Consider the following 14275-nt stretch of genomic DNA (forward strand, 5'->3'; position numbering starts at 1 on the left):
CTTGGCTCCCTGCAACCTCTGCCTCCCGGATTCAAGCTATTCTCCTGCCTCATCCTCCCGAGTAGCTGGGACTACAGGTGCACACCACCATTTCTGGCTAATTTTTGCATTTTTGGCAGAGACAGGGTTTCACCATGTTGGCCAGTCTGGTCTCAAAACTCTGGACCTCAGCTGATCCACCTGCCTCAGCCTCCCAGAGTGCTGGGATTACAGGCATGAGCCACCCGCCTGGCCTGTCTTGTTGTTGTTGTTAAGAGACAGGGTCTCGCTCAGTCACCCACCCAGGATGGAGTGCAGTGCTGGGATCACAGCTCACTGAAGCCTCAAACTCTGGGCTCAAGTGATCCTCCTGCATCAGTCATCTGAGTAGCTGGGACCACAGCCATACACCAATGTGACTGGCTAATTTATGTTTTAGTTTTTAGTAGAGACAGGATCTCGTTATATTGCCCAGGCTGGTCTTGAACTCCTGGCCTAAAGCAATCACCCAACCTTGGGCTCCCAAAGTGCTAGGATTACAGATGTGAGCCACCACATTCAGCCCGGGTGTAATTTGAAGGAAGGGCTAATTGGCTCTATATGGACTGACTGTGGGTGTGAGAGAGGCTTGTGAAGATTTGCACACGTGATGCCTCAGCCTGGGGCAACCCCTCCAAGCTCACACACACAGTCACACACTCAAAGAAATACAAATACACTCCCAGTCAACCACACACACTCATCCACATACACACATCTACCCAGACACACTTAAACACACAAAGACAGCCACACCCACCCACCCCCACAGATGCTCACCCATTCACCCCACCACTCAGACATGAAAACACACACCTCCGTCAGTCACACAAACACACATGCTCACTCTAAGACAAATGCTCACACACATGCTAACACCCACACCTGCTCACAAACACTTAAACATACTCACTCAGACCTATAACTACATATTCACCCACAAACACATACACCCATATTCACACACACCCCCCCACACCCACCCACCCAGATATACACTCTAATACACAGTCACTCATAAAGACACTCAGACGCAAAGACATATGCTTAGTCACATACATCTGCACACACCCACACCTATTCACACACACATACAGACACAGTCACAAAAACACATTCAATCACACATTCAAAAACGCACACACCCTCATACTCAAATACACTGGCCGGGCACGGTAGCTCACACCTGTAATCCCAGCACTTCAGGAGGGCAAGTCGGGTGGGTGAATCACCTGAGGTCAGGAGTTCAAGACCAGCCTCGGCAACATGGTGAAACCCTGCCTCTACAAAAATTAGCCGGGCATGATGGTGCCTTTAATCCCAGCTACTCGGGAGGATGAGGCAGGAGAATTGCTTAAACCCTGGAGGTGGAGGTTGCAGTCAGCTGAGATTGCGCCACTGCACTCCAGCCTGGGCGAGAGAGAGTGAGATTTTGTCTCAGGAAAAAAAAAAAATACGGTCACACTTATAAATACATGCAATCACAGACACATTTCGTTAGTCTTGTACCCTCAAGCATTCACCCCACACACACTCACTCACATGCCTATGCTTCCATCATCTGTACCCCGGTGGGTGTGTCCGTCCTGGAGAAGCCTCATGGCCTCTCACATCTGGGATGGGTAGGTGCGGTGGCTCATGCCTGTCATCCCAGCACTTTGAGAGGCTGAGGCAGGACTGCCTGAGGTCAGCAGTTCAAGACCAGCCTGGGCAACACAGATGACCCCACTTCTACCGAAAATAAAATAAAATTAGCCAGGCATGGTGTAGTCCCAGCTCATCAGGGGATTGAGGTGGGGGGATTGCTTGAGCCCTAGTGGTCAGAGCTGCAGTGAGCTGTGATTGTGCCACTGAATTCCAGCCTGGGCGACAGAGTGAGACTGTCTCTCAAAAACAAAAAAAAGTCTGGGATAAAGGGACAAGTCCTCCCATGACACCTTCACTCTGTCCTGCCATTCTTTGTATTTTACAAGCTCCAAACTGCCCTGGCATAGGCTGGGCGTGGTGGCTCATCTCAGGCCTGTAATGACTCCCTCCTTTGGGAGGTTGAGGCAGGCGGACCACCTGAGGTCAGGAGTTCAAGATCCGCCTGGCCGATGACAAAAACCTGTCTCTACTAAAAACAAAAAAATTAGTCAGGCGTGGTGATGAGCACCTGTAATCCCAGCTACTTGGGAGGCTGAGGCAGAAGAATTGCTTGATCCCAGGAGGTAGAGATTGCAGTGAGCTGAGATCGTGCCATCGCACTCCAGCCTGGGTGACAGAGCAAGACTCCATCTCAAAACCTGGCTAATCTCGGGATGGAAACTTTGGAAGTAAGAGGCTGGTGGGGGAGGGACTTGCCGGTGTGTGTATGGGGATAGGCCTGTATCAGGGCACAGGCTGGTTGTGGGGAATGGACTCAGTCTTATCCTCTGTTTGCACAGGGCCCAGCACCTAGTAAGTGCTCAGTAAATGTGTTGAATGCATGACAGAAAGACGAATGGTGAAGGGGCGCACCAGCAGGTGTCCAGTGCTTTTAGGTGCAGCTTCATCCAGGAACTGACCCGAGAGCCCACTCACCTCTGTGACATGATCTTGAAGGCATCCGGCAGGTAGCACTGCACATTCTCCATCTGGAAAGGGTCAGCGTCGCAAATCTTGTCGTCTGTGCGCCCGTAGTTGGCGTTCTCCACCATGATGACGTCGCTGCCAGGGCACCGCAGCTCGATGGGGTAGCCTTCACACGCCAGCTCCCGGCGCATCAGCCCGAACGGGAGCCCAGCCCGGCTCAGGCCTGCGGGGAGGGTTGGGGACGGTGTCACTCCTGGGCCTGGGCCTGGGCCAGGAAGGAAAGACCCTGCCTGCTGCCGACTGCAGCCCAGGCTGTGTCCTGGAAGCCAGCTGAGGGAACCTCAGTTGATTCGGCTGTAGAATGGGCCTCTCGGTGTGCCCACCTGTGTAGTGAGGACATTAACCCGGCCCAAAGAGAGCCTGGTCTCTCAGTGCCTAGGAGGTGACGTCTAAGCCTTTGGGATGCCCTACTTGATAAGAGTGTCTGTTTTCCTGGGGCCCTTGGGCTACACTAGATATACTGTTATGGATTGAACTATGTCCCCCTGAAATTCATACGCTGAAGTCCTAACCCCTAAGACCTGAAAATGTGACATTATTTGGAGATAAGGTCTTCACAGAGATAAATTCAAATGAAGCTGTTAGGGTGGGCCCCAATCCAGTATGACTGTGTCCTTATAAAAATGGGAAATTTTGGCCAGGCTGAGAGGCACACACCTGTAACTCCAGCATTTTGGGAGACCAAGGCAGGTGAACTGCTTGAGCCCAGGAGTTTGAGACCAGCCTGTCTCTACCAAAAATACACAAATTAGCCAGACATGGTGGCACACACCTGTAGTCCCAGCTACTGGGGAGGCTGAGGTGAGAGGATCGCCTGAGCCTAGGAGGTTGAGGCTCCAGTGAGCCATGATTGCGCCATTGCACTCTAGTGTGGGCAACAGAGAGAGACTCTATCTCAAAAAAGGGGTAGAAGTTGTTGCTGTTGAGATAGGATCTTGCTCTGTCACCCAGGCTGGAGTGCAGTGGTGCGATCATGGTTTGCTGCAGTCTCTACCTCCCGAGCTCAGGTGATCGTCCTGCCTCAACCTCCTTAGTAGCTGGGACTACAGATGCATGCCACCATGCTTGGCTAATTTTTAAAACTGTCATGGAAATAGGGGTCTCACTATGTTGCCCAAGCAAGTATGGTCTCAGGCAATCCTCCAGCCTTGGCCTCCCAAAGTGCTGGGTTACAGGCCTGAGTCCTCGCACCTGGCTAATGGGGGATATTTGGGCACAGATGTGTACAGGGGGAAGACAATGTGAAGACACAGGAACAGGCGGCCATCTACAAGACAAGGAAAGACCGGGCGCAGTGGCTCACGTCTCTAATCCCAGCACTTTGGAAGACCAAGGCAGGCAGATCACCTGAGGTCAGGAGTTTGAGACCAGCCTGGCCAACATGGTGAAACCCTGTCTCTACTAAAAATACAAAAATTAGCCAGGCATAGTGGCAGGCCTGTAATCCCAGTGACTTGGGAGGCTGAGGCAGGATAATCGCTTGAGCCCAGGAGGTGGAGGCTGCAGTGGGCCTCCACTGCACTGTACTCCAGCCTGGGTGACAGAGTGAGACTCTGTCTCAAAATAAATAAATAAAAAGAGATAAATAAATAAAAGCCAAGGAGAGAGGACTCAGAAGGACCCAACCCTGGCTGACACCTTGACCTCAGACTTCTGGCCTCGGCAACTGTGAGACAATCAATGTCTGTTGCTTAAGATACACGATGTAGGCTGGGTGTGGCAGCTCACACCTCTAATCCCAGCACTTTGGGAGGCTGAGGCAGGCAAATCACCTGAGGTCAGGAGTTCAAGACCAGCCTGACCACCAAGGCAAAACCCAGTCTCTACTGAAAAATACAAAAATTAGCCATGTATGGTGGCACGTGCCTAAAATCCTAGCTACTCGGGAGGCTGAGGCAGAAGAATTGCTTGAACCTAGGAGGTGGAGGTTGCAGTGAGCCGAGATTATGCCATTGTATTCCAGCCAGGGAGACAAGAGCAAAACTCTGTCTCAACAAAGACACATGGTCTATGGTACTTTGTTAGGGCAGCCCTAGCTAATGAATATGCTGACAGAATTTAGGGCAGGAGCTTTGGGTCACGTGATCTCAGCTGACCTCTAGAGGTGATAGAGATGGAGCTCAGGCCTGTAGGTAGAGCTGAGCTCCAACACAGACTCTGGACAACAAGGCTTGGGGGGAGCCTCTCTGGTTGGCAGTTCGCCATGCGTGTTGTCACACATTGTTGCCAGGAGCGTTAATGCTGTCCCTGGGAGGGGTAACTGGAAACTCCGTGCAAGGAACCTTCTTGGACTCTGCCCTGTGCATCTCTTCCCTTGCCTGCTTTTCATTTGTTTGTTTTGAGAGTCTCACTCTGTCATCCAGGCTGGAGTGCAGTGGCCAATCTCACCTTACTGCAACCTCAGCCTCCCCAGTAGCTGGGATTATAGGCACACACCACCACGCCCTGCTAATTTTGTTTTTTGTGGTTTTTTTTGAGATGGAGTCTCACTCTGTCCCCCCGGCTAGAGTACAGTGGCATGATCTCAGCTCACTGCAACCTCCGGTCCCTGGGTTCAAATGGTTCTCCTGCCTCAGCCTCCCGAGTAGCTGGGATTACAGGCGCCTGCCTCCACCTCTGGCTAATTTTTATTTATTATTATTTTTTTGAGATGGAGTTTCACTCTGTCACCCAGGCTTGAGTGCCGTGGCGCGATCTTGGTTCACTGCAACCTCCACCTCCTGGGTTCAAATGATTCTCCCGTCTCAGCCTCCCAACTAGCTGGGATTACAGGCATCCACCACCACGCCTGGCTACTTTTTTGTATTTTTAGCAGAGATGAGGTTTCACCATGTTGGCCAGGCTGGTTTCGAACTCCTGACCTCAAGTGATCCACCCACCTCGGCCTCCCAAAGTGCTAGGAATACAGGCGTGAGCCACCAGGCCCAGCCTTAATATTTGTATTTTCAGTAGAGATGGGATTTCACCATCTTGGCCAGGCTGGTCTTGAACTCCTGACCTTGTGATCTACCCACCTCAGCCTCCCAAAGTGCTGGAATTACAGGCGTGGGCCACCATGCCTGGACTTAATTTTTTATTTTTAGTAGAGATGGGGTTTTCCCATGTTGGCCAGGGTGGTCTCAAACTCCTGACCTCAGGTGATCTGCCCGCCTTAGCCTCCCAAAGTACTGGGATTACAGATGTGAGCCACTGAGTAACTCTGTCACCCAGGTTGGAGCACAGCGGCATGATCATAGCTCACTGCTGCTCAGCTCAAACTCCTGGGCTCAGTGGATCCTCCTGCCTCAGCCTCCTGAGTAGCTGGAACTATAGGCACATACCATCATGCCTGGCTAATTTTTAAATTTTTTTTGTAGAGTTGGGGTCTTATTATGTTGCTCTGTTCAGGCTGGTCTCAAATTCTTGGGCTCAAGCAATCCTCCCAGGCGTGGGATTACAGGAGTGAGCCACTACACCTGTCCCTGATTTTAATCTGTATCCTTTTGATGTAATAAACCGTAACTGTGAACATAACATCTTCTAGTCAGTTCCAAGTCCTAGTGAATGATCATACCTGAGTGTTCCCTGGGGGGGCCCCTAAACTTGTCATTGGTGTCAGAAGTGAGGCTTGTCTTGGGGACTTCCCTAACTTCACCCTACTCCATGCAAGGGGTAGAGAAAGCATGAGAATGAACTCATGTTTCTAGAAGAAACCACAGAGACTGGCTTTGCAGCTGACAGGGCAGATGTGAGGGATGGTTCAGAATGCAGATTCTGGGCCCTATGCTGGGTCTGCTGGATCAGAATCCCGGGGTGAGGTCAGGAGCCTGCAAGCCTATGTGCCAACCAGGTGCATGCTCAAGTTCGAGAACAGGGGCCGCACACGGTGGCTCACACTTGTAATCCCAGCACTTTGGGAGGCCAAGGCGGGTGGATCACCTGAGGTCAGGAGTTTGAAACTAGCCTGACCAACATACTGAAACCCTGTCTCTAATAAAAATACAAAAAAATTAGCTGGGCGTGGTGTCAGGCCCCTGTAATCTCAGCTACTCAGGAGGCTGAGACAGGAGAATCTCTTGAACCTGGGAGGTGGAGGTTGCAGTGAGCTGAGATCAGGCCATTGCACTCCAGCCTGGGTGACAAGAGCGACTCCATCTCAAAACAAAAATGTAAAAAAAGTTTGAACAGCCACCATTGTTCTCTCCCCAAGCTTCAGTTTCCCAATCTGTAAAATGAGCACCTACTGCCCCAGGTCCTCCTGCAGGGATTCTGTGCCTTAGAAAATGCTCTTGAAGGAAGCACTGAGCAAGGTGCCCTGCACACGGAAGGTGCCTCATGGTTATCACCGGGAAACCTCCCGGGTCACTGTGACAAGGAAGGGACATGTCCTGAGCAGGCTGAGCTCCAGTGGGGGACTGCACTGCCCCATGTTGGTGATCATCTTGTACCATATGGGGACCGAGAACTAGAGCAGACAGCCGGCTAGAGTGGGAATTTCATCCCGGCCACTCCCTGGCTGCAGCCTCGTCCAAGTCACTGACCGCCTCTGTGCCTTTGTCCCTCCCCTGAGGGGCAGAGAGGACAATTCCCATCTCACAAGGCTGCTGTGATGGCTCCAGGGTGTTAATGTGCACAGAGCGCAGTGAGATGATATGAATGCTAATTATTATTATCATGAGTATTATTAAGGCGGTTTGTCTGCACAACAGAGGGGGCCTGGCAGGGTCCATGCTGGCTGGGCAGCACCTTCTGTGACGCTGGTCTCAGCCAGGCCCTGCTGGGTGCTGAAAGGGAGCAGGGACTCAGCCGGGGGCCCAGATGCATCAATGTGGGGACCATCGCTTGTAGGTGCAGGAAGTGACCATCTGCAGTTCGAGGTTTGGGAGGGCACTCATGTGGGATGGTGACAGGGCCAAGCCTTTCCAGAGATGTAGGTGGGTACCCAGGGGTATGGCAGGGAGGCCCTTGGGGTTTTTTGGGGTGAGTTGAGTCCCAGCGGGGGGAACATTTCACATGTGTTCCTCTAGCACCATCTGCCTCCTCATCTAATTTTAGCCTTCCCGGGCTTGGGAGGGAGGGCCGGGGGTGGAAGGCTGGCTCAGATGGGTCTGGGGGTGGAGGCGGCCCCTCCCAGCCCAGCTGGGGCAATGGGGCAGGACCTAGATGGGCAGAGAATGTAGCAGCAGGGGAGTGAGGCTGCTGGCCGGGTGGGGAAGTGCCAAGGCCCTGGGGCCCAGCCGAACCGTGTTCCCTCAACCTTTGGAGCTCTCCCAAGGGCAGAGCTGGAGGGAGCAGAGTCACCCACCAATGCCCTTCACACAGGGATGTCGGGGCAGGCAAAGGGCACATCCCAAGGTGAGGGGCTGGACCCACTGGCCTCTTCTCTTGGCCTCTCACCTCATCCTGCCCTTGTCCCCTAAGAGGGCCCACCACAGGGCTGGTAATTGAGTAATTGGTGAGGGTGGGCGGGCAGGCTTGGGGCACTAATTGTGGCATGTGCAGTATCCCAGGGCCAGCATAGGGCCGAGTCGGGTAATTAGTTGTTTTTAAATAAACGTCAGTGGGCATGCTTTAATTAAGCCTTCTTCCCAGTGAGAGCCTTGAAGATGTAATCACAGAGAGAGAGAGAGAGAGAGAGAGAGAGAGAGAGAGAGAGGGAGAGAGAGGGAGAGAGAGAGGGAGGGAGGGAGGGAGGGAGGGAGAGGGCGAGAGCAAGTGCAAGCGAGATCGCGAGCAGAGCACTGGCTCACCAGTAAGGCCTGTCCTGGTGCCAGGGGCCACAGTGGGATGGCCCCTACCAACCTGGCCCAGACAACTTACTGGAGGTGAGGGGATGGTCCAGGGGCCTCTTGGTGGCACTGGGGTGTGTGTTACCACCGATTCTTCCTCTGGCCTGCTCCAGCCAAGGTCTGGTGTGGGTCGGGGGGCTGTGATTCTTTACTGAGTGATCAGGAAGGTTTTCACCACTTTATCTGCCCTCCCAGCAGGGTTTGGGAGCCTCAGCCCCTCCTCGGCCCCAGCAACACCTACCTTGGGTGGCCGAGGTGACCAGGACAGCGGTGACACACAGATTCCAGAGCACTGCAGCCAGGCGGGCCATGGTGGCAGCTGGGGGCGTGTCCGGTGCGCTCAGTGGCCTGTGCGGGGGGCCTCGCCCCACATCACCTGGTGGGCACCACGGCCTGGCCCACCAGCCTGAGGGAGGAGAGCAAGAATGAGGTGTGCGTAGGGGCCTCCAGGCCGCTCCCCTCTCCTACTGGTAGCTGAGTGGCTCTGAGAGGCTGAGGTCTAGCATGTCCCTCGAGTCAGCCCTATCTGTAAGGCCCCCTCCAGGGCCTACAGCTCACATCTCATCCCCCACCCCTACACCCAGCAGGCAGACCCACCCATCTGGGTACCTCCGGGCAAACAGACTGCCATCTCTTCCCAGCCAGAACCTCCTGGGGCAGCTCATGGGGAGGTCCCAGGCAGGCCTTGGACCCTCCAGAAGCCTCTTCCCCATCCCCGTACTGACCCTGCCCGCTCATCTTCCCCACCCTCATCCTCACCGTGAGCAAGGAGGTAACACGCATCCTCCCGAGTGGGGGACCCAGGCGTGCAGCCTGCCTTGCAGCCTCCCCGTCTTGGGCAGGAATCCAAGCCCCCACCCCCAGCCCCCTGCTTCCTGTCTCTCGAGCTCTGGTGGCTAATTAGAATCCAGCTGGCGCCACAGATCGGGAACCAGGGACGCCCAAGTCCCCTCTTTCCTCTCCCGGGGACCTTCAGGGTAAGCTGGAGACAGGCAGGCGGGGTGGGAGGGGGCGCTGCCTCTCCCTCTGGGAGGGGGGTCAGAGGAGATGGGGCAGGGTGAGATTTGCATGCCCTCCCCTGCCATCCTCCCCACCTGCTCCGTCCCCAGGCATAGCGGCTCAGTTCTTTCTTGTTTTTTAATTTTATTTATTTATTTATTTTTTAATTTTTTAGTTTTTTAATTTTAGAAACCGGGTCTCACTCTGTTGCCCAGGCTGGAGTGCAGTGATACAATCATAGCTCAATGCAGCCTTGACCTCCCAGACTCAAGCAATCCTCCCACCTCAGACTCCTGGGTAGCTGAGATCACAGGCTTGTGCCACTACCACCAGCTAAGTTTTTAAATTTGTTGCAGAGATGGGGTCTTGCTACGTTGCCCAGGTCTGATCTCAAACTCGTGGGCTTAAGAGATCTTCCTGCCCAGGCCCCCCAAAACTCTGGGATTACAGGAGTGAGCCACAGTGCCCAGTCCAGGGCTCAGTTCTAACCAGTTTCTTGCTCCCTTATGGCTGCTCCTTCTTGCTTCTCTCCTGCCTCAGTCTCCCCAGATCCTCTCAAGGTTGCACACTCAAATGTCTGTTCTCGGCTCTTTGCTTTACCTACACTTTGGTTCTCCAGGTGTGGGCCCAGCACAGTGGCATCAGCCTTGCCAGTAACTTGCTAGAAACATACATTCTCTTTCTCTTTTTGAGACAGGGTCTTGCTCTGTTACCCAGGCTGGAGTGCAGTGGCGCAATCATGGCTCATTGCAACCTCCACCTCCTGGGTTCAAGTGATGCTCCCACTTCAGCCTCCCTAGTAGCTGCGACCACTAGCTCTTAGCACCACACCCAGCTAATTATAAATTTTTTAATAGAGACAGGATCTCGCTATGTTGTCAGCTGGTCTCAAACTCCTGGCCTCAAATGATCCCTCCGCCTTAGTCTCCCAAAGTGCTGGGATTACAGGTATGAGCCACTGTGCTAGCCAGAAACACACATTCTCTGAGGAAGGCTCTCCAGCATGGGAACCTCCGCTCTGTCACATCAGCTGTCATCCCAGCCTGTCCCATCTTAGGCTGCCCTAGGGTCTCGTCTCAGTGCCATCATTGAGCCAGCCCTTACAAATCTCTGTGATCAGCCTGGAATCTCTCACCAGAGCCCCCACTACTATTTCCCTGCTGAAAACCAAAAACCCTTACAAGTGGCCCAGTCAGTTCCCTGACCCCATTTCTGCTCCGGCCACCCCTGCTATTCCTGGACCACGCCAGGCCCTGCCCAGGCCCTTTGCACCTGTCGCTTCCTCAGCCTGTATCTTCTGCCAACCCGTTATCCACATGGCTGGCTCCTGCAGGCCTCGGCCCACAGGGAACTATTCATCTGGTGTGTGCAATGTCCTCTTCATGGGGCAGGGATCACTGAATTGTTTTGCTCATGGTAGCTGTATCCACGACTTTATTTTTTTTAGAGATAGGATCTCGCTCTGTCACTCAGGCTGGAGTGCAGCGATGAAATCAGAGCTCACTGCAGCCTCCACCTGCCAGGCTCAAGTGATCCTCCCACCTCAGCCTCCCTAGTAGCTGAAACCACAGGTAGGCACCATCACGTCCAGCTAATTTACTTTATTATGAAAAGATGAGGTCTTGCCCAGGCTGGACATGAACTTCTGGCCTCAAGAGATCCTCCTGCCTCAGCATCCCAAAGTGCTGGGATCACTGCATGAGGCCACACCATGGCTGGCTCCCTGGCCTCAACTTTTACAAGAGGCCTGGCCCGTGGCAATGAATTACTTGTTGAATGAATCTCAGACCCTAAACCTAGGCCTCTGCTTTGATTCTTCACCCTCCCTGTCACCCCCCTCACAGGAGCCATCAGTAAGTCCTGCAAGCTCTACCTCTGAAGTATCTCGCCAACCTGCCAGCTTCTGGCTCCAAGCACAGCACCTAGGCCCATGCCACCATCCTGTGTCACCTATACACTGTCCCCGCCTCCTTGCCCTCCTCCCAATCCATCCTCCACCCAGAGCTGAGGGATTACTTAATGACTGATCCCAACATGAACTGTCCCCGCCCCCCCACCCCCACCCCCCGTCTCTGCCAGGGTCTCAGTTCCTCACCAGAGCCCAGAGGCTGTGGGTGAACTGGTGCTGCCAAGCTCTCCGAGCCCCATTCTGTCCTCCCTCCCGTTCCTGAAACATTCCAGCTCCGGCCGGAAAGCAGGATCCCTTCCATCGATCGCAGCTGCTCAATCAGGGCTCCACCGCAAGGTCACCCCAGCAGAGTGACCTGCCCTGGCCCCCTGCAAACAAAACAGCCCTCGACTGCTGCGCTCGCCCACCAGCCTTTTCCCTGTTTTAAATTCACAGCTTTCAAGTGAGCACCAGAAATTACCTTTTTATATCAACACAAGCTTTTGAGAGAGGCCCTTATAAATCAGCACACGGCCTGCGGTGGCTCACACCTGTAATCCCAGCACTTTAGGAGACTGAGGTGGGCAGATCACTGGAGGTCAGAAGTTCAAGACTGGCCTGGCCGACACGGTGAAACACTGTCTCTACTAAAAATACCAAAAAATTAGCTGGGTGTGGTGGCGGGCACCTGTCATCCCAGCTACTCGGGAGGCTGAGCCATGAGAATCATGTGAACTCAGGAGGTGGAGGTTGCAGTGAGCCGAGATTGTGCCACTGCACTCCAGCCTGGGCCACGGAGCCAGACTGTCTCAAAAACAAACAAACAAAACAAAACAAATGGACACAGGCCCTCAATAAATAAAGATCCCCACAGGGCAGGACACCTGCCTCCGCACAGGGGAAACAGGGAGACAGTATCTGCTAGACAGCCCTGAACACCCCCTCCAGCTCTCCACCCACTTCCCCTCTCACACCCACTCCTGATGCCAGCTCCCTCTCCACTGCCCCAGCTTCTTCAGTAAATCCCCCCACCCGCCTCCATCCCCCATCTGCATCTCCTGCTCCATCCCTGACTAGACATGGCCAGTGTCACTTTCAGATTATTTTCCAGCATGTTACCTTGGGGATGGGGAGTACCTTCCTCATTTCAACTTCCTCATATCTCCCTGAGCTTCCCAGTCACGGAAAGACGTAGGGGAGGCACTGACCCCAGGCTAAGGAGTACTTCCCTCCCCAGGTCTCCAAGCACTTTCTTTCACAGGCAACAGGCGTCCTAGCAAGAGGAAGTGTTTAGGGGAAGTAAAAATAGCTGGCTTGGGATCCCAGTGTTTTGGGAGGCTGAGGTGGGAGGATCACCGGAGCCCAGGAGTTCAAGGCTGCAGTGAGCTATGATCATGCCACTGCACTCCAGCCTGGGCCACATAGTGAGATCCTCTCTCTAAAAAAATTTTTTTTAATTAGGTGTGGTGGTGCACACTTGTAGTCCCTGTTACTTGGGAGACTGAGGCAGGAGGATCACTTGATCCCCAGGATTTTGCAAGGCTGCAGTAAGCTATGATCCTGCCACTGCACTTCAGCCTGGGCAACAGAGCAAGACCCTCTCTCAATTAACAAAAAAAAAAAAAAATTAGGCCAGGCATGATGGCTTATGCCTGTAAATCCCAGAACTTTGGGAGGCTGAGGTGGGCAAATCACAAAGTCAAGAGTTCAGACCAGCCTGACTAACATAGTGAAACCCCGTTTCTACTAAAAATACAAAAAAATTAGCTGGGTATAGTGAGTGGTAGGTACCTGAAATCCCAGCTACTCAGGAGGCTGAGACAGGAGAATCACTTAAACCCAGGAGGCGGAGATTGCAGTAAGCCAAGATTGCACCACTCCGCACTCCAGCCCGGGCAACAGAGTAAGATTCTGGCTCAAAAAAAAAGGGCGGGAAAGCCACCTGATGCCAGCTGTGTGGGCAGCCAATCCACATGGGTCTAGATCCCAATTTTGCCTTGTCCGTGCCCCATATGACCTTGAGCCGGTCTCTTTACCTCCCTGGCCCTGGCTCCCACTGCGCTGCTAATCTGCAGGGTTCTGGTAAGGAGAGCAGTGCACGTACACACCAGGCCAACACAGTCCCCATCAGAGGGTGCTGTGCACAGCCTGGTGCCAGTCAGGGCATGAGGACACCCAAGGAAGAGGCAGTCCCTCTCTCCCCCTCCCCTCAGGCAGCACACTAGAATGCTGAGGCTCCAAAGTGGAGCCCCCCGGAGCCATCTGTACTTCCACTGGGAGCTCCAAGGCATCTTCAGCCCAACCAGACCAAAACCAGCCCCTCCATCAGGGCATGGTGCCACCTTCTTCCCAGGCCCTCCAACTGTAACCCCAGGAGCTGAAACTCTTGACTCCTCTTTCTCTCACCCCTAAATCCAGTTCAAGAGTAAGTCTTGAGACTGTTGATACCTCCAGAACACCCCAGTGGGGGTCCACACATCTGTCTTCAGCATGTGCCCCTCTAGTCCTAGGCCCTGGTCACTGCCCTCTGGCCCCTTTGTCCCCAAAGTCCAGAATCTCCTGGCAGCCAGAGGTCCCCCCCTCACTTTTTAAAAACTTTTTTAAGACGGAGTTTCATTCTGTCGCCCAGGCTGGAGTGCAGTGGTGCGATCTCAGCTCACTGCAACCTCCACCTCCTGGGTTCAAGTGATTCTCCTGCCTCAGCCTCCTGAGTAGCCAGGATTACAGGCACATGCCACGATGCCCAGCTGGTCTAGTTATGTTGCCCAGGCTGGCATTTAAACCATTTCTTAGGGTACAATTCAGTGGCATTAATTGCGTTCTCAAATATGCAACCATCACCACTATTTCCAAAACTTTTTTTTTTAACTGAGTTTCGCTGGCTGGGGTGCACTGGCAGGATCTCAGCTCACTGTACCCCTGCCTCGTGAGTTCAAAGCAATTCTATTTTAGCTTCCCGAGTAGCTGAGATTACAGGCCTGTGCCACCA

At 53.6% G+C, this 14275-nt stretch overlaps 1 protein-coding gene across 13 annotated transcripts in view; it reads right to left on the bottom strand.

Moving 5' to 3' along the window:
• ADGRL1 (adhesion G protein-coupled receptor L1) overlaps positions 1 to 8765 on the bottom strand; it is a 35256-nt gene extending 26491 nt beyond the window's left edge. For all 13 annotated transcript variants that reach the window (XM_078360767.1, XM_078360764.1, XM_078360760.1 and 10 more), the window contains exons 1-2: positions 8641 to 8765; positions 2581 to 2794 (exon numbers count right to left, since the gene is read on the bottom strand). In XM_078360767.1, coding sequence (XP_078216893.1) covers positions 2581 to 2794; positions 8641 to 8710 — 284 coding nt within the window. In that variant the 5' untranslated portion in view covers positions 8711 to 8765. The remainder of the gene's footprint in view (positions 1 to 2580; positions 2795 to 8640) is intronic.
• Positions 8766 to 14275: the final 5510 nt, after the last annotated feature.

This window comes from Callithrix jacchus, chromosome 22 (genome assembly GCF_049354715.1).
Source record: "Callithrix jacchus isolate 240 chromosome 22, calJac240_pri, whole genome shotgun sequence".
Taxonomy (NCBI): domain Eukaryota; kingdom Metazoa; phylum Chordata; class Mammalia; order Primates; family Cebidae; genus Callithrix; species Callithrix jacchus.